Source organism: Xenopus laevis, chromosome 1L, assembly GCF_017654675.1.
Source record: "Xenopus laevis strain J_2021 chromosome 1L, Xenopus_laevis_v10.1, whole genome shotgun sequence".
NCBI lineage: Eukaryota > Metazoa > Chordata > Amphibia > Anura > Pipidae > Xenopus > Xenopus laevis.
Genome location: NC_054371.1, coordinates 38,720,226 through 38,745,191, shown reverse-complemented (window position 1 = coordinate 38,745,191; position 24,966 = coordinate 38,720,226). Strand labels below are relative to the sequence as shown.

The following is a 24,966-nucleotide window of genomic DNA, read 5'->3' as shown; positions in this document are numbered from 1 at the left end:
TATAGCCTCTCTAATTGCTGTACCTATGTTTGTGTGTTTCATACACATGTACTGGCCTACTTGTTTTATGTTGCTACTGCTGTTTGTCCTAATTGCACAAAGTGTGAGAGACACAATTGTCTGCCCCCATCGCTCAGCATAATAATATTCTCCCCAAGGTATCGAAACATGTGTGGAAGTTTTCAGTTATGCTTTACACCGTCTTATTTCTACTTTTGTAATTTTTCTCTCTCTTGCTCACAGTATTTTGCACTTTTCTGCTTTCCCTTTGCTTTGCTTGTAGCCATTGCCCAGAGCCAGAAGAGGACAGGTATTCAGACGATGGTTGGTAAGCACCTTTTGTGCCAGTTTAGAGGGACTTTCATATGGATCTTTTAAGTTGTCTTTGTCTGTAGCCTCCACTTCCTGATTTCACTGATACTTAAGGCCCCCATACACGGGCTGATAAAAGCTGCCAACAGACAAAGTCTGCAGCTTATTGGCCTGTGTGTGTGGCCATCCGACAGGCTTCCCCGATCGATATTTGGCCGAAAGTTGGCCAGATTTCAATAGGGCAGATTAAAAAATCCCATTGGATCGCGGCCGCAGTTGTGCGTCTATGCCCACGATCGGATCAGCCCGATATTGCCCTCTTCAATGTGGGCATATCAGGGAGAGGTCCACTCGTTTGGCGACATCGCTAAATAAGCGGATCTCTACGTCTATGGACACCTTTAGAAAACACTATATAGCACATACTCATGCCCACCACCTAAAATAGTGTATACAACTGTGGTTCTCAGGTTTATGATCTACGTTGATCACAGTCAAACCACAAATCCAACATCAACTATGAGTGCTAGATAATTAAAACCACATGCTTAAGGCAGTGCTATTCTTTTCTTGTGCTGTCTCTTTGCAGCTTATGACTTTCTTGTTGCCTTCTGTTATTGGCTCAGTTTCTGCCTCTCTACGATGCAGAAAATGTAAAAGTTTGGTGATACACATTTTATTGACTAACTGAATAAGTAACAATTGCAAGCTTTCAGAGCACACAGGCCCCTTCCACAGGCAAAATACAAATGAAAGCTGGAAAGGCACATTATATATTCTGTTAGATCACTGAAAAAGGTTAATGGGCAATAAATAAGAAAGATACAGATAGATAGTGGGAACTTGTAAAGATAATAAAAGTAATTAGGGTGGGTTGTAAATCGTTCAGGGGTCTGGATTCAGTCAGGTCACATCGTTTGAACTAGACCAAGACAGAATATGGTACGGTTAACACAACCGTGCACAGAAAAAAGTGAAGATACAGGTAAGGGTTCCACTGGGTAGGATAACATATGGGACCAGGACTTCTCCACTTATGCCTCTCTACAAGTAAGATAACTATTCTAGTTATCTGTAATAAACATTGTTATGCCCTTAGCTCTGTACACCCTGCACTGACTACAAAATATAGTCCTTACTTGTGGGGAAGGCTAGCCCACCCTTTTGCTGACCCACGCCCGACCTGATGAGCGATCATTATTTATATACCTGTTCTCAACCTACCCATCTCTGACATCAGCAGAGGGTAATGCAAGAGTAAGTAAATAAGCCGGACTGCAGGTGGCCACCAGGGAAATTGGGGTAAGGGAACATCATGGGCAGGGTGTGGTGCTGGCAAAGTTCAGCCTGTCATCCTCCCACCACCCGCTAAAGATGTATTTTGCCCAGAACTGCCTGACCTGTGCTTTTCAACATGGCCTTCAAATCAACAGTAACATTTAAAAGACCACTAAAATGTTTTCTTTGAAGCAGAAGTCTTGATTTTTATTGCAGTTAGTCCCAGTGTGCATATACAGTAACTGCCCCATCGACACTTCTGCTAATACAGTAGAACCCATATTTTAAATTTTTCAAGAGACCAGAATAAATGATAAATCCAGGAAAATGTAGTATCTGGAAAATGTATTATGCATTATATAGTGGACCACAGAAAACAGTGAGAAATATGGGAAATTCAGGGTATATAAAATTGAGGTTTCACTGTAGTTGCCTAGAAATGCTGCAGTCATCTTTTGGGCATCTATTGCTTGATAAGCACCTGCAGACTTTCCTATGCCAGGCAGTGTGGGCAGTTTTCTTTAGGCCACTTAATGGGACTTCAAAGCACCATGTGTGCCATTATCTTTAACTCTTACATTTGCTCTACAGTGTTTTATCCTTTGTCTAAACAAAGCCCAGTTAATTGTTCTCATTGGAGCCTTAAGCTGGCCATAGACGCAAAGATCCGATCATACGACTTCTGGATTCGTATGATTTTCGGATCGTGTGTGTAGTGTCCCGATATCTATCGTCCCATGGAGATCGGTCGTTCAGTCGATCGGACAGGTTAGAAAATTTCTTTCGGCTGCCAGTAATATCTATGCGTTTATTGCCAATCTAACAATCTTCAGTGGGAGACTGTCACTAGCTTTTGATGGACATAACTTTAGTACGATTGCTGCAGGGGCAGAACATCATCTGATTCTTTTTCTACTTAATTTGATCTGAATGGTTAGTAGTAGGTCGGGAGATGGGGAAGTCCGATCGTTCGAGGATTCGAACGATCGGATCTTTTCATCTATGGCCATGGCCAGCTTTAAGTAGAGCATATTCTTGAGCTTCCCCCAAAACCTCTGCAAAGCTAAAGTGCAGACTAAGTGATCTTTACATGTAAATACATATCAGGTTTCTTCATTTCCTCTGCTGAAAGTCCTTTATTAATAATGCATCGTTGATCTCATTCTTTTAATGTTCTGCATTTGATTCAGAATTTCTAACACTATTTGCTTTGCAACCTTATTTGCTACTGTATATAGAGTACATTGGGACATTCTATAATGGCACAAGGGGCATTTTGACTATCTTCTCAGGTCAAACGCCACAGCAGTCAGTATGCCTCTTATTGCCATTACCACATTGCAGTGATAGACTGTAAATGTGTTGCTTAAGGCAAATATAAAGGTAACAGGTAACTCCCCAATTGAGAAATGCTGAAGCAAGCAGTTTATTACCATAATTGTTGACTAGTCCTATAATTACCCGGGTGTATAAATAATTGTGGGCCTATTAGAAGTATTCACTTTCCTTCTGCCAAGCTATAAAATAAATGGGTGTATACATTACATACAATAAACCAGCAATACACTATACATTAGGTAGAGAGGGCCTTGCCCAAACAAGCTTGCAGTTTAAAAAACAAAAAATAATTTACTTCTGTTGGGTCAGTGTAGAAAAAAAAAAATCCATTGTGATTTCATAATAACGACAACAAAACATGAAAACTTCCAACAGGGGTGCATACTTTTTATAGGCATTGTATTGTTACCATTCAGGTAAACTTACTGGGCTTTAAAGAAAAGAAAGAAAAGCACAGGGTTATTTGCTTTATAGAGTTTCACAGGCTAATGAAAAGAAAAAATAATTTTCCCAGAATAGTATAGTATAGAATAGTATAGTACAAGCACTGGAGTTTTGGTCACAGTTTTTATTCTTGGCACACAGGGTAATTTCTAGCATTTTGGCACTCAAGCAAAATGATAGAAATGTCTTCCATTTAACGTTACTAGACAGGCCCCCCGGACTGAATATCAGACCACTCCACGGGCCTCCATATTTTCTGTGTAAAATCACTGGAAACCAGCATTAAAAGATGTAGAACATGAGGCCTATAATGTTTTGAGTGAAGATAACATTTGCAGCAAAGCAGTAGGAATACTTTTTTTCTGTCCACAAATAGGGTGTGACAGTGGTCATGGCTTTTTGTCTCTGTAAAGTTGGCCATAGACGCACCAATAATATCGTACAAAACAAAGTTTCCATACAATATTCAGGGAGAGAGGAGTCGACTGATATCGGCAGAAGATTTGGATATCGGTCGGCTCGTCGATCAGCCCAGGTGGAAAATTTTAATCGTGTGCCCTCTATTGTTTCTGCCTGTATAACTGAAGATTCAGCTCTACACGTGTGTATTGAAACGAACAATCTTTCTTGGAAAGATCTTTTCCAGGAAAGATCTTATTTTGGTCCTTCTAAACACAGAATGGAAAGTATCTAGAAGCAGGAAAAAGCCTTTCTTACCTGCCCCAATTATATTTTTTTTTGGCAAGGCACTGGTACATCATTATGCTATACTGATGGTTGTGCATTGTTTTGAGTTAGCATTAATCGTTTTCATTTGTTTTTTTTTTTAGGCATTATTCACATACTGAAGAAGGCTTCCTTGACCCATCTTTGCTCGAAAACTTGGAAAACAATCATGTAATTTACTTTTTATTGTTCATTTTAAATTAAACAAAATAACAGTTTCATATTTTCAAACAACTTGGACTTTTCATAATATTTATGGATATATATGCACTATATAAAGGATACGAATAATAACATAGATGGCCTTTTACTAAGGTAAGCCAACATACTGATACAATGCGAGAAACATAATATTTCCAAATATCCGCTTTTTCCTTTTGACCTTGGGGTGTTTAGGATCTACTTTGTGGCTGCCTTGTGACATCTGTAAATATAAAATGCCCTAATGATGGCTTGTGATACCTAAGAATACAGTTGTTACATCAAACATAATAAGACAACATAAGACCGTGTGGCTGGTACAAATTAAATTGGTCACACAGGGACATGCCATCTGATGTTTTGCAATAACAATATAATTGATTGTAATAATACAGGCCTCTGGGCTAGCAGAAACCCTCCTGAGGACTTTCTAACAGCTAGCAAATAAGCTATATAATTAGAAATACCATTTTATCAATAAGTAAACAGCTGACCGAATGGTAGCGTGGTTAAGTCTAAATAGAAACTTGAAAGACATTGTAAACAAAGTGAGAGCAATGCAAACTGTCTCAGTGACTGTTCTTTATGGGCAGAGACACACACTGCGATTCAGTGAGATTAGTTGCCCGTCGACAAATCTCCTTTTCTTTGGGGCAACTATTCTCCCCAAATGGCCTTCCCACTGGCTAGAATGTAAATTGCCGGCGGGATGGCACTCAGGACACTTAGTTTTCCTGAAGTCGCCCGAAGTTTCCTCGTGAAGCAACTTCCAATGACATCGGAAAACGAAGCGCTTCGAGTGCCATCGATTTCGATTTTAGCCGGAGGGAAGGCTTTTCGGGGAGATTAGTCACCCGAAGAAGAGGCGATTTGATCGCCCCTAATCGCATTGTGTGACTCTGCCCTAAAACTATGTGTTGCATGAAGCCTGATGTCTTGTAACCACCAAGCATATAATTAAAACAAAAAATGGATATCCAAAGACAGTCTCCACAATAGCTTTACATTGTCTATTGCCAACTGTTTTAAATACATTCACACTATAATAACAATTTCTTAAGGCTGTTCATTGTAGGAGACCCAGCTCATGATACACCCTTAAGTCCATATACTCTCTGTTCATGATCATACTGTGCCTTTCAGTGCAATATAGATTATTCTCTGTGGTAAAATAAGTAAACACTTTGAAATAATTGAATTTTCTTTTTAGCCAACTGCACCGGTGATATGTGAGTTTCTTACTATGATGTCGATATGTCATACTGCTGTGCCGGAGCGTGATGGAGATCAGATCATTTATCAGGCATCTTCTCCTGGTAAGACTTGGCTGATCTGAAATTCCTCTTTGGAAAATATTTAAATTACAATATCATAGGTCTATTGGTTTTGAAACGGTGGTTCTTTATAAAGGTAGCTTTTAATAAAGTAATAATAGAGATATTAGGTGATCATTCCTTAAAGACCTATTCTTTGGGCACACATTCGCTCAGTGCAGTGCACATGAGGGAACCTGGGAGCTAGCATCTGGCTGGAAGTGCAGTTGCTCTTTGGTTCCTCTGTGTCAATAGGAGAAATGCAACTGTGGTTGCACTCATCAACAAGCCCTACTATTCAGTCACCTCAGAACACTATCACCACAGTGGACAAGTTCTATATTTACCTATTGGCTAGCATAGATGGACTGGTGCAGCGGAATAGCCTCCGTTTGTCCCAACATTACTAGTTTTTTAGGTACTAGTGGCTGTTGATAGGTGGATGGTAGGAGTGAAATGTATTACAGGTATGGGATCTGTTATCCAGAATGCTTGGGACCTGGGGTTTTCCAGATAACTGATTATTACAGAGAGAAGGGAAATCATTTATAAAAATTTGGATTATTTAGATAAAATGGAATGTATCTTTCTGGATAACGTGTCTCCGGATAACGGATCCAATACCTTTACAAATAAGTTACCCAATGATTAAAATATATGCTAGATTATCATGGTGAACCATGTAATTGGTTTTAAGAGCATCGTCAATCATGTTATAGAAATTCTAAATAATTTTTTTTTATGTTGTGTTTTTAGTGAAAGTATTACATTTTACTTTCTCATAAAAGGGCTCTTTTTTTATACATCCTGACAGGTTTGATGATGTTCTGGATTAACTGAATGTATTGGGAGCTTCAGAAATCAATTGCATTTTTATACCGAGGGCTTGCCTTTCTTTGGACTTGTGGAATGTATTATTTATTGTTAATAGGGTGGCTACCTTTAAGTTAACTTTTAGTATGGAGGTCACTGATCCCATTTAAAAAACAAATTTATTGTTAATTCTACTTTTTATTACTCATCTTTCTAATCAGGCCTCTCCTATTCATATTCCAGTCTCTTATTCGAATCAGTGCATAGTTGCTAGGGTAATTTGGACCCTGGCAACCAGATTGCTGAAAATGTAAACTGGAGAACTGCCGAATAAAAAGCTAAATAACCCAAAAACCACAAATAATAAAAAATGAAAACCAATTGAAAATTGTCTCAGAATATCATCCTCTACAACATACTAAAAGTTAATTCCAAGACGAACAACCTCTTTAACAGCGTTTGAGTGGCATGATTTGGCATTCAGCCTCACTGAAATACAGGCATCTGTTTTCTGTGGCCCTAATTGCTGGAATATATAGAAGATAACCATCACCTTCATTTTAAATAATATGCAAGAAATTATGGACACTGAAATTGAATACTTCACTGTTCCTGATGTTTTACATTTCTGTCCAGCCAGGGGCGCTCCGTGAATGAGGCGAGTTGAGGCGCTCGCCTCAGGCGGCAGTGCCAGAGAGGATTCCAAGGGCAGCAAAAAGCCCCTCCTGCACCTTTAAGAGGGCAACATTGCAGGAGCCGCCTCAGGCGACTCCTTCAACAGGATCGGCGCTGTGTCCAGCCTTTTCATTTTAGTGGGGCGGTCATCTGATACACAATGTATCGATTTTATCGATCCCACAAGCCCCTGCTACTTTATGCATGCTTTGCCTTTTCCATTCATCTTTGTAAACAAGAAGGCTACAGTTTATCGGCATTTAAAAAGTTTCCCTATTGCGTGTTTATTTCATTTTGACAAATACGGTTTGCAATTTAGACTAACATTTATACTGCTGTTCATTTTGTTACAGATGAGGCTGCTCTGGTCAGAGCAGCAAGACAATTGCGTTTTGTATTTACCGATCGGACGCCAAATTCTGTCATAATAGAATCAGTAAGTATTTTGGTACTGTATTTGTGTGTGTGTGTCACATCCCCATGTATTTGTTAAACTCACAGAACTTCACATATAGTAGTAAAGTATTATGATCATTGTTTGCTGAACTCCTCTATGGCTTCGGGTGTTTTCTGTGCAGGGTACATTACACCATGTAATCACAGTTATCTCTCAAGTAGTAATCGTTAAAAAGACTTATAAATGATGTGCCTGTTACCAGTATCTAGACCTGACAGAAGCATTTGCTTCCTCAAAGAAGCATGTTTCTTCTCTTTTATACTTTACTGGGTTTTCTCTATCATGAAAAGGATGTGTCATGCCTCAAACAAAGGAGATGTCTGAGAACCTCGAAAAAAACAGTTATATAGTTAAATTGGGTTGAAAAAGGACAAAGTCCATCAAATTCGGGGCGACTAATCTCCCCGAACTGCCTCCCGCCTGCTAGAATCTAAATCGCCGGAGGGATGGCACTTGGAGTGCTTTTCTGAAGTCGTCCGAAGTTTCCCCGATAGGCAACTTCGGGTGACTTTGAAAAATGAACGGAGCTGATTGCCATCCCACCAGCGATTTACATTCTAGCCGGTGGGAGGCAGTTCAGTTCAGCCCCGAAGAAGAGGAGATTTGTCCTTGGGTGACTAATCTCCCCGAATCTGAGCATGTCTCTCTGCACTTAAAGTGATACTGACACCAGAAATTACACTCTTTTTTACATGTATCATAATATTGCCTTTGAAAACTACTTATAACTTTGCCATAAAGTATTTGCACAATGCTTTTACATTACCTGTCTGATGCCCCATGTTCCTCTGAGGGGGCTGCCATATTTGTGCAGCAGGAGTCAGTTAGTATTAGAATTTCTAACTGACAGGCTGAGATCGGACAGTCAGGTTTAGAAACTTCGACTAACAAAAATAATCTGCATGACCTATAGGTAACTTTTAATGCACATTAATATTTTAAAAAGTAGTTTTTTAGTGTCAGTATCACTTTAAGGATTGGAGTCCAAAGCTACACTGCATACTCCATTGAGCCCTTACCAGGGACATATAAAGGGATTGATGCTTACCAGATTAGACAAGATTTAAAAATTGTAAAGAGGTTGCACCATCCACCATCACGCAGATCTTACCAAGGGCAAGGCATGTAATAATCTTGGGGATCTCAAAGAACCCATACTAATGTCTAAGGAACTAAAGGCCTCTCTTGCTTGCCAGTGTTCAAAAGTCTACTAAAGCATCATTTCTATGTCCAAGGTTTATTCAGGATATTTACATTGTACTTGTTTTTTTGAACTTAGTTTTTCTAAGGTGAAGAGGGTTTCTGGCTTTGTCATTCTCTGTCATTGTGGTAAATGGATCATGGAGTAGGTTTGCGTAAGGCTGACTGTAAAACTACATTGTTGAAATGCATTAGTTTAACTTCTTTATGAATGTCTGAGTCCAAGATTATTGCTCCAATATTTATTTCAGTAGCATTGAGATCTTTTAATTGTTTTTGTAGTGTTAAAAAAGCATTAAAAGCTTGAATTCAAGTAGATGCAAGGTGTGATCTCTGTGTCCCCTTTAGAGATGTCGCGAACTGTTCGCCGGCGAACTTGTTCGCGCGAACATCGGGTGTTCGCGCTCGCCGGAAGTTTGCGAACGTCGCGCGACGTTCGCCATTTTGGGTTCGCCATTGTTGGCGCTTTTTTTTGCCCTCTCACCCCAGACCAGCAGGTACATGGCAGCCAATCAGGAAGCTCTCCCCTGGACCACTCCCCTTCCCTATAAAAACCGAAGCCCTGCAGCGTTTTTTCACTCTGCCTGTGTGTGCTGAAGAGATAGTGTAGGGAGAGAGCTGCTGCCTGTTAGTGATTTCAGGGACAGTTGAAAGTTTGCTGGCTAGTAATCGTTTTGATACTGCTCTGTTATTGGAGGGACAGAAGTCTGCAGGGGTTTGAGGGACATTTAAGCTTAGGTAGCTTTGCTGGCTAGTAATCTACCTTCTACTGCAGTGCTCTGTATGTAGCTGCTGTGGGCAGCTGTCCTGCTTCTGATCTCATCTGCTGACTGCTGCAATAACAGTAGTCCTTGTAAGGACTGCTTTTATTTATTTTTTTGTTGTTTTACTACTTCTACTACTACTACTACTATAAGAGCCCAGTGCTATTAGTCTAGCAGTGTTGGGGAGTGGGACTGGTGTGCTAATCTGCTGCTCCTAGTAGTTCAGCAGCACCAACTTTAATTTTTTTTTTTTAATATTCATTTTTTTTTTATTTTACTTTTTTTATTTTACTACCGCTGTAGTAGTGTATAAGTTGACCTTTTAGGCATTATTTGCCCTGTAGGCATTTTTTGCCCAGTGTGTTATTCAACCAACTGCCATCTAGCTGTGTGACCTTGTTCACATTCTGTCTAAATATCCATAATATTACCGTCTCCAGAAAAAACACCGGAGTGACTTTTTTCAAGCAGCCATAATATATTTTACGTAATCCGTATCCACCGCTGTAGTAGTGTATACGTTGACCTTGTAGGCATTATTTGCACAGTGTTTTTCTTCAACCCGCCATCTAGCTGTGTGAGCTTGTTCACATTTTGTCTAAATATTGATAATATTATCGTCTCTAGAAAACCACTTGAGTTACTTTTTTTCAAGCAGCATTCATATATTTTACGTAATCCGTATCCACCGCTGTAGTAGTGTATACGTTGACCTTGTAGGCATTATTTGCACAGTGTTTTCTTCAACCCGCCATCTAGCTGTGTGAGCTTGTTCACATTTTGTCTAAATATTGATAATATTATCGTCTCTAGAAAAACCACTTGAGTTACTTTTTTTCAAGCAGCATTCATATATTTTACGTAATCCGTATCCACCGCTGTAGTAGTGTATACGTTGACCTTGTAGGCATTATTTGCACACTGTTTTCTTCAACCCGCCATCTAGCTGTGTGAGCTTGTTCACATTTTGTCTAAATATTGATAATATTATCGTCTCTAGAAAAACCACTTGAGTTACTTTTTTTCAAGCAGCATTCATATATTTTACGTAATCCGTATCCACCGCTGTAGTAGTGTATACGTTGACCTTGTAGGCATTATTTTGCACAGTGTTTTCTTCAACCCGCCATCTAGCTGTGTGAGCTTGTTCACATTTTGTCTAAATATTGATAATATTATCGTCTCTAGAAAAACCACTTGAGTTACTTTTTTTCAAGCAGCATTCATATATTTTACGTAATCCGTATCCACCGCTGTAGTAGTGTATACGTTGACCTTGTAGGCATTATTTGCACACTGTTTTCTTCAACCCGCCATCTAGCTGTGTGAGCTTGTTCACATTTTGTCTAAATATTGATAATATTATCGTCTCTAGAAAAACCACTTGAGTTAACTTTTTTTCAAGCAGCATTCATATATTTTACGTAATCCGTATCCACCGCTGTAGTAGTGTATACGTTGACCTTGTAGGCATTATTTGCACAGTGTTTTCTTCAACCCGCCATCTAGCTGTGTGAGCTTGTTCACATTTTGTCTAAATATTGATAATATTATCGTCTCTAGAAAAACCACTTGAGTTACTTTTTTTCAAGCAGCATTCATATATTTTACGTAATCCGTATCCACCGCTGTAGTAGTGTATATGTTGACCTTGTAGGCATTATTTGCACACTGTTTTCTTCAACCCGCCATCTAGCTGTGTGAGCTTGTTCACATTTTGTCTAAATATTGATAATATTATCGTCTCTAGAAAAACCACTTGAGTTACTTTTTTTCAAGCAGCATTCATATATTTTTACGTAATCCGTATCCACCGCTGTAGTAGTGTATACGTTGACCTTGTAGGCATTATTTGCACACTGTTTTCTTCAAACTGCCATCTAGCTGTGTGTATTATCGTTTCCAGAAAAACCAACTGAGTTTTTGTTGTTGTTGTTTTTTTAAAAATAATGCCAGGCAAAGGCAGGCCGCCACGCAGAGGCCGTGCTAGGGCCGTGCTGCTATGCAATCCTGTGGCCCTAGCAAATTGCCCAGTTTTAAAAAGCCAATGACCCTGAACTCCCAAAATGCTGAAGAGGTAGTTGACTGGCTTACACAGCACACCCCATCCTCTACCGTTTCTAACTTTACCACAACATCCTCCTCATCCTCCACTGCTATGGCCACCCCACGTAACACTTCCTCCACCACCGGTGCCCCTTCTTCACTGGAGTCAGAGGAGTTATTTTCCCATGAGTTTCTTGAACTGAGTAATGCGCAACCATTATTGCCAGAAGAAGATGAAGGAGATGAGGACCTTACACCAGATTTAATTCTGGCAGAGAACACGATAGAGATGGACATAATGAGTGATGAGGAGGAGGTCCCCGCTGCTGCTTCCTTCTGTGATGTGTCAGAAGAAATTGATGCATCTGAGGAGAATGATGATGAGGAGATTGATGTTTTGTGGGTGCCTAGTAGAAGAGAGCAAGAGGAGGGTAGTTCAGATGGAGAGACGGAGAGTCAGAGAGGCAGTAGGAGAATAAGACTTAGAAGAAGCAGGGAGGACAGCCCGCAGGGATCAGTAGGGCAACAACATGTATCGGCACCTGTGTTCAGCCGGCCAACGCACCCGCCATTGCCGCCAATGCCGCCAACTTCTACTGTTACCGCCAGATCGCACACTTCCAAAAAGTCAGCAGTGTGGGATTTTTTTAATGTGTGTGCCTCTGACAAAAGCATTGTAATTTGCAATGAGTGCAGTCAGAAACTGAGCCTTGGTAAGCCCAACAGCCACATAGGTACAACTTCTATGCGAAGGCACATGAGCGGCAAGCACAAAGCACTTTGGGAGCAACACCTCAAAGGCAACAGGCAAACTAAAAGCCACACTCCTTCTGGTCCAGCATCTTACTGCTCTACCTCTGCTCTCCTTGACCCGTCTGAACCACCCTCCACTCCGCCTTCCACCTTGACCACCTGTTCCCATTCCCAGTCATCTGCCACCAGCCAAGTTTCTGTGAAGGCCATGTTTGAGCGTAAGAAGCCAATGTCTGACTGTCACCCCTTGCCCGGCGTCTGACAGCTGGCTTGTCTGCACTCTTAGCCCGCCAGCTTTTACCATACCAGCTGGTGGACTCTGAGGCCTTCCGCAAATTTGTAGCAATTGGGACACCGCAGTGGAAGGTACCCAGCCGCAATTTTTTTTCTAAAAAGGGAATACCACACCTGTACCAACATGTGCAGAGCCAAGTTACCGCATCTCTGTCACTTAGTGTTGGGCCAAAGGTCCATATGACTACTGACGCATGGTCCTCCAAGCATGGTCAGGGCAGGTATGTCACCTACACTGCCCACTGGGTGAACTTGGTAATGGCTGGGAAGCAGGGAATGGGTAGCTCAACAACAACAGTGGAGTTGGTGTCACCGCCACGGATTGCACGCGGTTCTGCCACCACCTCTACTCCTCCATCGCTCTCTACCTCGTCTTCTTCCTCTTCTTCTTCTTACTCTGCTGCTGGGTCCTCCTTCTCCTCCTCCACACCTGTGCACCCCCAGCTCCCCCTAGGCTATTCGACGTGCCAGGTACGCCGTTGTCACGCTGTCTTGGGGATGACGTGCCTGGAAAGCAAAAACCATACCGGATCTGTACTCCTGTCATCTCTGCAGTCACAGGCCGATCGGTGGCTGACCCCACACCAACTGCAGATCGGAAAAGTGGTGTGTGACAATGGAAGCAATCTGTTGGCAGCGTTGAGACTGGGCAATTTAACACATGTGCCCTGCATGGCACATGTGTTAAATTTAATAGTCCAACGTTTTGTCTCCAAGTACCCAGGATTCCAGGACGTTCTCACCCAGTCCAGAAAGGTGTCGGCCCATTTCAGACGTTCCTACACAGCCATGGCACGCCTTGCTGACATTCAGCAGCGCTACAACATGCCAGTCAGGCGTTTGATTTCTGACAGCCAGACTCGCTGGAATTCAACGCTCCTTATGTTGGAACGTCTGCTGCAACAACAAAGGGCCGTCAACGAGTACCTTTTTTGAACTGGTGGTAGGACTGGATCTGCAGAGCTGGGGATTTTTTTCCCCCGTTACTGGGTGCTTATGCGCGATGCCTGCAGGCTCATGCGACCTTTTGAAGAGGTGACAAATATGGTCAGTCGCACCGAAGGCACCATCAGCGACCTAATACCCTTCGCTTTCTTCCTGGAGCGTGCCGTGCGACGAGTGACAGATGAGGGTGTAGACCAGCGTGACGAGGAGCTGGAAGCGCGCGATTTCTGTCGGAATCACCAGAACGAACCCAGGCACCTGCTGCAACGCAGGGAGAGGTGCCAGAAGTGGAGTCAGAGGAGGAAGGTGGCTTTGTGGAGGAGGAGGAGGAGGAGGAGGACCAACAGGAGCAGGCTTCCCAGGGGCTAGTGGTGACCTTTTGGGGACCCCTGGTCTTGTACGTGGCTGGGGGGAGGAGACCGTGGATGATGCAGTCCTTGATAATGAGGAAGCGGAGATGGATAGCTCTGCATCCAACCTTGTGAGAATGGGGTCTTTCATGCTGTCATGCCTGTTGAAGGACCCCCGTATCAAGAGGCTTAAGGAGAAGGACCTGTACTGGGTCGCAACGCTACTAGACCCTCGGTACAAGCATAAAGTGTCAGAAATGTTACCAACATACCACAAGTCCGAAAAGATGCGGCATTTACAAACCAGCCTGCAAAACATGTTGTACAATGCTTTTAAGGGTGATGTCACTTCAGGAACTCATCAACATTCCAGGGGCAGAGGTGCCAGTAATCCTGCCACGAGCGCACCTGCAAGGACAAAGCCCTTTGGCCAGTCTGTAACGTCAGACATGCAAATGTTTTTCTGTCCAAGGCAGCGCCACAACCCTTCTGGATCCACCCTCAAAGAACGCCTCGACCGGCAGGTAGCGGACTACCTGGCATTAACTGCAGATATCGACACTCTGAGGAGCGATGAACCCCTGGACTACTGGGTGTGCAGGCTTGATCTGTGGCCAGAGCTGTCACAATTTGCCATGAACCTCTTGTCTTGCCCAGCCTCAAGTGTGCTCTCAGAAAGGACCTTCAGTGCAGCAGGAGGATTGTAACTGAGAAGAGAACTCGCCTAGGTCACAAAAGTGTCGATTACCTGACCTTTATTAAAATGAATGAGGGGTGGATCTCGGAGGGTTACTGCACGCCGGAAGACTTGTTCTGACTTCTATGCAGCTGTCCTTCTCTTCAAGCCTCATGACTCCACACACAGCTGTCCTTTAGCGTCCTCCTCCCTCCGCCACCGTTACAAACTAGGGTGCAAACCCTACTGGTTTAATTTTTTCTGGCCTCTGTGCTTCAGTGGCTGCAACCAAAAAAACTGGGCAAACAATGTCTACAAGGTCAACGTATGGCAAAAAATGACTATTTTCAGCATTTATATGGCATATTTTTTCTGGCAACTGTGCTTCAGTGGCTGCGACCAAAAAAATGCATATTTTCTGCATTTATATGGCATAATTTTTCTGGCCTCTGTGCTTCAGTGGCTGCAACCAAAAAAATTTATATTTTCAGCATTTATATGGCATAATTTTTCTGGCCTCTGTGCTTCAGTGGCTACAACCAAAAAAATTTATATTTTCAGCATTTATATGGCATAATTTTTCTGGCAACTGTGCTTCAGTGGCTGCGACCAAAAAAATGACAACGTATATGGCAAAAAATGACTATTTTCAGCATTTATATGGCATATTTTTTCTGGCAACTGTGCTTCAGTGGCTGCGACCAAAAAAACTGGGCAAACAATGCCTACAAGGTCAACGTATGGCAAAAAATGACTATTTTCAGCATTTATATGGCATATTTTTCTGGCAACTGTGCTTCAGTGGCTGCAACCAAAAAAACTGGGCAAACAATGTCTACAAGGTCAACGTTATGGCGAAAAATTACTATTTTCAGCATTTATATGGCATATTTTTTCTGGCAACTGTGCTTCAGTGGCTGCGTCCAAAAAAACTGGGCAAACAATGCCTACAAGGTCAACGTATGGCAGTTGTTTAAAGAGAACAGTAGATTACTAGCCAGCAAAGCTACCTAAGCTAAAATGTCCCTCAAATCCCTGCAGACTTCTGTCCCTCCAATACAGAGCAGTATCAAGCAGATTACTAGCCAGCAAACTTACTATCATCTGTCCCTAAAATCACTAACAGCTCTCCCCCTACACTATCTCTTCCAAGCACACACAGGCAGATTTTTCAGATACATTTTTGCCCTTGATCCCCCTCTGGCATGCCACTGTCCAGGTCGTTGCACCCTTTAAACAACTTTAAAATCATTTTTCTGGCCAGAAATGTCTTTTTTAGATGTTAAAGTTCGCCTTCCCATTGAAGTCTATGGGGTTCGCGAACCGTTCGCGAACCGCTCGCGTTTTTGCGCAAGTTCGCGAATATGTTCGCGAACTTTTTTTCCGACGTTCGCTATATCCCTAGTCCCCTTTGGGGTTGTTCAGCAGATTTCTGGGAGGAGTTTTACTTTTAAAAAGTCTGCCTTGTCTCCTGTGTTGTCAATTGTTTTGTCAGGCACCTATCATTGGTTTCTCTTGTGTGGTATTTGAGAAGTTGGTTCAATGGAGCATTCAGTAAAGTGTTTTTGTTTGTTCAAGCTTCTCTCACTAGTGCTGTTGGAAAAGCTTTAGGGGGTTGATGGAGGGCAAGTAATTTTGGAACCAGAGATGTAGGAATGTTCACTGTCCTAAAGTAGGGGTTTTATGCTTAGAAGGGACCTATGCCAGTCTTCTTACAATGGTAGCTTGTTTATGGATAAGCAGGTCCTCATAAGAAACCAAGGTTGTAAAACTTGTACCTCTTTCCCTTAGTGATATTATTTTAGCTCTTTTGATTGGAGTATCTTGTGAGCAGGGCCCTCTAACCCTCCTCATTGCAAATCATCAAGCAAAACTTTTTTCTGAGCTGCCATGTACCAATAAGTGTGACATTCATGTTTTATATATTCAATACCTTGTCAGTCGGTCCTCAGGTAAGTGACAGCAGCCCAGAGCATGTGCAGTGAATCAGCGGAAAAGAAGGTGGGGAGCTACTGGGGCATCTTTGGAGAAACAGATCTTTACTGCTAAAGAGTTTTGTTTGCCTTGGGCTGGTATAAAAGCCCAAAACATAATGTACCAATATTTCTACCCTAATTCTTTAGTGAAACTTGTTTTCTTTTAATGCAATAAGTCAGCCCAAAAAGCAGCTGTTTGATTCCATCACTGGCGGGACCCCTGTAAAATGCACTAATCTGCCATAGAGTTCTCCATTGGGAATGGGATGTCCAGATGCTAATAAGCTTATTCCGCTATGTAATTACAGTCTCCTCCTGCTGCAGTTTTGAGCAGATTAGAAGACTATACTTTAACAGATTGAACATATCCCTTTCTGCAGCTAGATTCTTAAAACATCTGACCTGATTTTGCTTTTCATGTTTTGGGCATAAACATTTAATTAAATGAATTGTGTTTTATAGCTTGGTCAGGAAGAGCGATTTGAGCTGCTGCATGTTCTGGAATTTACAAGGTAAGTCAATTTATCTCATACCAGTTAAAACAAATAAACCATAATTACAAATATAAGTAAACGGTCTGCTTTGCCCTTATATACCTTAATGCATTGCTCCATGATAAATGTAAATTGTATATTTATATAGTGCAATACAGTAATAATTGTAAAAACAGCCAGAGAGCACCCAAAATTAAATTGCAAAAAAGTACTTTCTTGCTTGACCCACTTACACAGTGGTGTAACTATAATGGAAGCAGACCCCGCAGTCATGGGGGGAGCCAGACCATGGGGGTCAGCCTACTCTATAGCCATCTACCGGAAAACTTTTGCACGCCCGCTGCGATCTATTTGCAGCAGGCAGAAACACACATGCGCACGTGGAGGGGGGGGTGAATTAGGTTTCTTTGCATGCCTCGCCCCTCACTAGATTTTTTTTTGCTGGGGGCTCATTATGTCCCTATTCCCTTATATCTTGAAAAATAACTAGCTTTTAGAGTTTAGATGATCCACTGTCAAGCTACTGGGATACTGTCATGGGAAAAAAAACATTTTTTTTGAAACACATTTAATAGTGCTGCTCCAGCAGAATTCTGCTCTGAAACCATTTCTCAAAAGAGCAAATAATTTTAATTTTTAAATCTGACATGGGGCTATACATATTGTCAGTTTCCCAGCTGCCCCAGTCATTTGACTTGTGCTCTGATAAACTTCAATCACTCTTTACTGCTGTACTGCAAGTTGGAGTGATATCACCCCCTCCCTCCCCCCCCCCCCAGCAGCCTAACAACAGAACAATGGGAAGGTAACCAGATAACCGCTCCCTAACACAAGATAAAAGCAGGGGCACTTCGCTAATGAAGCGAGTTGAGGCGGTCACCTCAGGCGGCAGCGCCCCACTAGGTACCAGGGGCAGCAAAAATGCTGCTCCTGGTACTTTAAGAGCCAAATTTCCGGCTCTTCTAGCACAGAGAGCACAGTTAGGCTTTCTGCGCTAGTGTACTGGCCCTCTCTGCCGCCCTCGTGGATCCCCTCAAGCGCAAAAAGGTAAGTGCACGGGGGAGGGGTGACGGCAACTGCTGCTGCCTCATGCGGCGGAGGGGCCAGGATCGCCCCTGGATAAAAGATCACTTGTAGATCTATGAACAGCACCCAATAGTAAAATCCAGGTCCCACTGCAACACATTCATTTATATTGAGTAGGAGAAACAACAGCCTGCCAGAAAGCAGTTCTATCCTAAAGTGCTGGCTTTCTGAAAGCACATGACCAGGCAAAATGACCTGAGATGGCGCCTACACACCAATATTACAACTAAAAAAAAAATACACTTGCTGGTTCAGGAATGAAATGTTATATTGTAGAGTGAATTATTTGCAGTGTAAACAGTGTAATTTAGAAATAAGAACTGCATCATAAAAATCATGACCGAATGTTTTAAGGGACCTTAATGTACATTTTCTTAGTATTGTTCTGTATACCAGCCCTCTGCATTGCACGTGTCTTCCATTATTTACTGAACAACAGAGTTTTTAAACCCCACATCCTTTCCTTTACTGTGTAGGCACAAAACAAATGTGTAGGCACAAAACAAATGTTGAATTTGTTTTTGAGAGAGAAATAAGACTTTTTTTTCTTGTGTACAGTAATCGGAAGCGAATGTCTGTCATTGTTCGAAATTCAGCAGGAAAACTGCGGCTGTACTGCAAAGGGGCTGTAAGTAATTTATGTATTGTTATATTCTGCAGTACTCTCAATTCCTCAATTTGATCTTTAATACATTTGCCATCCTATCTATCATTTTAGCCAGTAAAAAGCCTCAAGGAATGCAATCTAATTAATGTAACCTGAATTGGTAGTGTCAAAAAAACAACTTCAGCTGGCTGTACTTGTGGCTAGGTTGCCAAATCAGCCAATCTCTGTTCGATTTGGCCACCTGAGCACTGGGTCAAATGGGTAATTCTGATAGTATCATAATGCAGGAGTGCAGATTAGTTTTATCAGTGGGTAATTAAAGGAGAAGGAAAGTAATCCTGCACTTGGGGGTGCCAAATGTTAGGCACCCCCAAGTGATTGTAAAGTGTAAGTGTTGAAAGTAAATACAACACTTTGTGGTGCCTAACATTTGGCACCTGCAAGTGCAGGATGACTTTCCTTCTGCTTTAAAGGGGCTGTTCACTGGATGTTTTCAGATAGTTCACTAGAAATAGGGCTGGGCAGAGTTATGAAGTGCTTTGAATGTCAGGGTCATTAATTTGAATTTGATTCTGAAAGGTAGCGGAAGCCAGTGCAGGAATAGACAGAATGGCGGGGCAGAGGAGGAGCGGTTGCTGAGGTGTATAAGCCTCGCGGCAGTGTTCATTATGGACTGGAGAGGTGACAGTCTCTTGAGGGGAAGGCCAATTAAAAGAGAGTTGAGGTGGCCATACACGGGCCGATAAAAGCTGCTGACAGACCAAGTCGGCAGTTTATTGGCCCATGTATGGCCCCCCTACGGGCTTCCCCGATCGATATCTGGCCGAAAGTCAGCCAAATGACAATCGGACAGGACTAAAAATCCAGTCGGATTGCAGCTGGATCTGTTCGTTGATGCGGTCCTGCGATCTGACTGCCCGTTAGCCATCTTTAGGATGCGATCGTTAGGCCCTAGGGCCCACAATTGGATCAGCCAGATATTGCCCACCTCAATGGTGGGCATATCGGGGAGAGATCCGCTCGTTTGGCGACATTGCCAAACGAGCGGATCTCTCTATGTATGGTCACCTTTACAGTAGTCTAGACGTGATCTGACAAGAGAGTGAATAAGCATTTTGGCTGCATCTTTGGTGATAAATGATCGTATTTTGGATACCTTCCTTAGGTGGAAGTGACATGATTTTATAAGTGACGATATGAGGAGTGAATGACAGGGCAGAATCTAGGATAACCCCAAGGCACCGGGCCTGTGGAGAGGGGGTGATAGTGGAATTGTGACGACCCCTAAGCTTAGCCTCTCAACAGCTGCTCAGAGCCCACTGAGCATGTGAATGTCACAGAAACTTTCCAAGATGGTGACCCCCTGTGACAAGTTTGAAGTCCTGGATCATTGCTGCTATTGACAAGCTGAAACTTTAGGCTGGTGCAATAAGTTCAGAATATAAAATACGGCATTTTTAGCCACATTCATTTTCAAGCTTTAGTTCTCCTTTAAAGTTCCTGTCTCTGGTGTTTCAGTCTGGCAACTCAGTTGTACAATTTTGCAACATTTAGTTGATACATTTCTCAGCAGCATCTCTGGAATATTAGCAACTTTTGTATCAATTCCAACAGCTGCCTTTAATAAAACCCAAAGCCAAAGATTTAAATGTATAGCTTAAATGTAAGGATAAGTAATGTATCAATTCGGGGACCCCCCTCCCAGAGCTGCTTTAGAAAGGCATAAGGTGAAAAATAAATTTTACATTTCAGTATTTAGAAAAACGGTCATACATAGAAAATGAAAAGTAATTGGAAAAAGTCTTTATTTCTGGTGAACTGTCTTGACAGCAATGTTTACCACTGCACCACCATGGTTTGCTTGTGCTTTGATTATTCCTTGTCACAATATTTACATACTTTGAGCTAACAGCTATTTGTATTTAAGCTTTACTGTCTCTTCTCAATTGGGAAATGTATCTCGGTGTAATAAAACGTGCTCCCTGGATTATCATCAATTCTTCTGATCTAGGATACAGTCATTTATGACCGTCTGGCTGAAACGTCAAAGTACAAAGAAATAACATTAAAACATTTGGAACAGTTTGCAACCGAAGGTGAGTTTGAAATGGCTTTTGATTGTTTTTATGCACTTACTGACAGATCAGCCTTAAAGTACATAGATAATTCCAGTTTCTCTCTTAGTTTTACAACTCCCGGTATTTCAAAACACCTACAGCTGAAAGGTTTCGTTCAGCAAAAATCGCTCCGTTTGAATATTTAATGTAATTATGTTTTTATTTTGTTTTTTTTAAAGTGATACTGACAAATTCCAGGTTTGAGCAGGAATGTGTGAAGTTGCTTTAAAACCCTACTGGGAGATAATTTCACTTTCATTAAAGTTAACAGGAATGTTTCAGTGTGACTCCCCAGTGCTAATTTCACATTCTCAATCTTCCCTTCCCTTATTTCTCCAGTCATAACACAATATTTAGCCCCACTAGCAATGTCAGTAATCTATGCAGCTTCTTCCAGTGCTATCTCATGTAATGATTGAGACGCTGTGCAAAGACTTAATGAACATATATATATAAATCATACCCCAGCTTATTGTTTTTTTTTTGTCCCAGCCACCTAAGCTTGGCACGACTCATGAGACCATGCTGGGAAAAGTACATAAATAATCAAGACTGGTAAATAATTCGGAGGGCTCTGGGGGCAGCCGTGTGCGCTTTCAAGAACACTGATAAATGTTAGGTGCTGGAACATAAAGTCATAATAACAAAACCGCAAAAAGTCCGCACTCCTAGGTCTTGTGATACAAAAAAGTGTATATGTATTAAACGTTTCGGCTCTTAAACGCGCCATCCTGATGGCTCGCGTTTAAGAGCCGAAACTAATCTACACCATTTTTGTATCACAAGTATGTGATACATAATTGAGCGATACATACTATGAGTGAGGACTTTTTGTTGTTTTATTATATATATATATATATAGATATAGATATAGATATAGAGAGAGAGAGATATAAAATCAACCAAGCAGATCGGCACTCACAATGTTAACTCGTAGTTCATCTACCCGGGTGCTGCTCCTGGGACTGTATGCACAACAAACTTTGATCATGCCTTGAGAAGTGTGGACTAATAATAATTATATAATTATATTTAAGTATAGTAGCGCACTCCTGGGATTTAAATGTTATTAAAGTCTTTATTCCATTTTTGGCTCCCCTCTAGATAATGGCTCTGGAATAATGACTTTAATAACATTTAAATCCCAGGAGTGCGCTACCATACTTAAATATAATTATAAAATTATTATTAGTCCACACTTCTCAAGGCATGATCAAAGTTTGTTGTTACTCTCCTTTTTAAATTGATATTATAAAGCACTCAGTAACTAATAGTCTTGACTTTGTCATCATTGTAAAATTGGTGCATGGCAGAAAACTGCAGTACTGAAAACCAGCCAACAGATGTCAGTACAAATCACGCTATAGATGTATATACCGTATCATGTTTATATTCAGCACTATTGTATGTGGTGCTTTAAAAGGTATGTACAGTAAATAATAATTAAGCAGTGTGAATAAATATTTATGTGCGCAGAGGAAATCTTCCGTCTATCAGGTAAGGCCAACCAAGAGTGCAGCAAGTGTTGTTGATCTGCAGCTCCTAGAATCCCAATGACTGGGATGCAGGAAGATACAGTTTAACATCTAGAGGGCTGGCAGACGCCCATTACTGGTGTATGTGTATAATAGTGTTACTTATAAAGCTCTGTGTGATTAATGCTTACTGTGCAGACATGCCACAACCAGGTCCAACCTTCCTTGTTAAAGTTCAGCTTCAAGCATACCCTTGTCATGGCTGTTGGTGGAATGCTTGACGTTTTAGTTAAACCAGTAAAGTAAAGTCACGCATACTCGCAATCCTGCAACTATAAACCATATTTATACCTATGATTTTGTATTTCCATTTAGGTTTACGGACCTTGTGCTTTGCTGTTACTAGTATCCCAGACAGTGCTTATGAAGAATGGCTGGATATTTATCATAGAGCTTCCACTTCTGTGCAGAACAGAGCACTGAAACTTGAGGAATGCTATGAACTCATAGAAAAAGTAAGGAATCCCTTGCTGCCATCTCAGCCTGTTTGTGTGTGTGTGTAGGTCTTGAAGAACATGTAAAGCCTACATTTTCCTACCATGTATATAAGTTGAGCATATCTTCCCCACCCAAGCCACATCATTTGTACTGCATATACCCCCTCCATTTGCCAGCGCCATCACATTTTCCTAAAACAAATAGCTTTCATTTTCCCTCTGACACATCATCAGTAACATTGACATGTGCAAACATGACATGTAAAGGTCATACAATGCGGAATGCAGGGTTACACAGGCACAACATACTTTGATAAAAAAAAGTTCTGTTGGGGTTGAGCACTGTAATGGTTAAGCTGAAATCAGGGGAGGTGGTTAGGAGAAAAAAATAGAATCAGGCAGCTAGAGTTTCTATTGGAACCAGCAATGCTATATCTTCATTGGCTGTTAGACTGGAGGGTGTGTTTAGTAATCTGAGCTGAGAAGAACTGAGCATGCTCATTGGCCAACAGCCAAAGTGAATTCCTGAGAGAGAGGGTTAGAGGAGGAGAAGGATTTCTCGGTGATTAAGGGGATGCTGCAGGCTTACTATTAACTTTTTAACAACCCTAGTGGCAGTTATCTAAGGATTTCAAAGAGGCTGTTCACTGATAACATTTTTGTGGGGGTGGTTATATGTCTTTTAATGTGATATTTGTAATATATCAGTAGGGAAAGATTCATAGAGATACATGTAGAGGAGGGAAAGGTGTGTGGTGCTTGAGAAGGTCACCTAGGAATAACTGAAAAAGAAGAACCTCTGTGTAGCAGGGTGAGACCCAGATCAGAATCTGCTATGTGTCAGGGCTTGAATTTAAGGAGAGCCATCAGTTTTATTCCATATGTTTGTCTACTGGCTGTAGAAGATCTTTTGAAGCAGTGACTTGTAGTTCACAACAAACTCTGGACAAATATATTGCATAATTACAACACTGCTACTGTACATTAGCACATTCAGACAGGGCCTGAGTACTTCTCCAGTGCACTGACATGGCATTTACAAACATTTCCACCAAGTTTAGCTTGGTTTCTTTGTATGTAGCTTTGGTATGACTGGTGCAGGTGTTTTCTCCCTGTGATGTGCAGAGTGTTTGCTGAAGGATGTGCGTGTTATTCCAGTCTCCATTGGTGGCAGTGATGTACTTCCATCTTTACACCTAATAGAGCTTTGATTTAACAGGTGCCCTGCACATGTATTTCTGGCAGGCTTGGAATCATTATTATAGCACAGGCTTCATTCTCACTCCGACTCTGCCTTGTACAGTATTTCAGTTTCAAAAGCGAGCAGTAGCTAATACCAGATTCTGCAAATGTATGAAATGAAGTCATTGCTATATCTCCTGTTGTATTATTCACACGCAGCACCTGATCAAAAGGAAAATCCTTTACAAAACTTCTCTTGAGTGCAGAGCTCTGCTGGAGTTTTTGCCTTTGTGCTCTTTATTTCTGGCTTTTGATTCAAGTCCATTGCTTTCTGGCCAATACAAACAGAGGCAAGATGGTGTTGCCTGACTCAAGGATTATCCCTGCATTATCTCCATGCCATAAAACCAGTACAAGCATGCTAGAAGAAGAGTCTATTTTAACACAGTAGAAATAATGGCAAACTTCAGCTTTAAAGCTGTCGCCTTCTAGAAATTAAAATTTAAGCGAATCTGACCCATGGGACATATTAAACATTCTTTTTTGTATATTTATGAAAAATCACAAAAGAGATTAATCATAATCTTGATTTTAAAGGAATTGTTCAGTCTAAAAATAACTGGGTAAATAGGTAGGCTGTGCAAAATAAAACATTTTTCTAAAAGTTAGTTAGCCAAAAATGTAATGTATAAAGGCTGGAGTGACTCGATGTCTAACATAATAAATCACAAAAAAGAGAAAAGAGAGAACTGACCCATATTACTGCACCATCCCATCCACAGCATCCAAGTTTCTAACGTGTAAAGTGATAAATAAAACGTAAAGTTGTGTTTTGTGCCCAGTACTGGGACACTTTGTATTATATGCTGTATGCCAGTGATCCCCAACCAGTAGCTCGTGAGCAACATGTTGCTCTCCAACCCCTTGGATGTTGCTCCCAGTGGCCT

At 41.5% G+C, this 24,966-nt stretch overlaps 1 protein-coding gene across 4 annotated transcripts in view; it reads left to right on the top strand.

Moving 5' to 3' along the window:
* The window catches only part of atp8a1.L (ATPase, aminophospholipid transporter (APLT), class I, type 8A, member 1 L homeolog), a 170,761-nt gene that overhangs the window by 89,327 nt on the left and 56,468 nt on the right, over positions 1-24,966 (top strand). For 3 of the 4 annotated variants that reach the window (XM_018229477.2, XM_018229485.2, XM_018229470.2), the window contains exons 16-23: positions 284-328; positions 4,203-4,269; positions 5,510-5,615; positions 7,454-7,536; positions 17,024-17,073; positions 18,700-18,769; positions 20,760-20,844; positions 22,716-22,855. In XM_018229477.2, coding sequence (XP_018084966.1) covers positions 284-328; positions 4,203-4,269; positions 5,510-5,615; positions 7,454-7,536; positions 17,024-17,073; positions 18,700-18,769; positions 20,760-20,844; positions 22,716-22,855 — 646 coding nt within the window. The remainder of the gene's footprint in view (positions 1-283; positions 329-4,202; positions 4,270-5,509; positions 5,616-7,453; positions 7,537-17,023; positions 17,074-18,699; positions 18,770-20,759; positions 20,845-22,715; positions 22,856-24,966) is intronic. The other variant, XM_018229500.2, reaches the window with a different exon arrangement.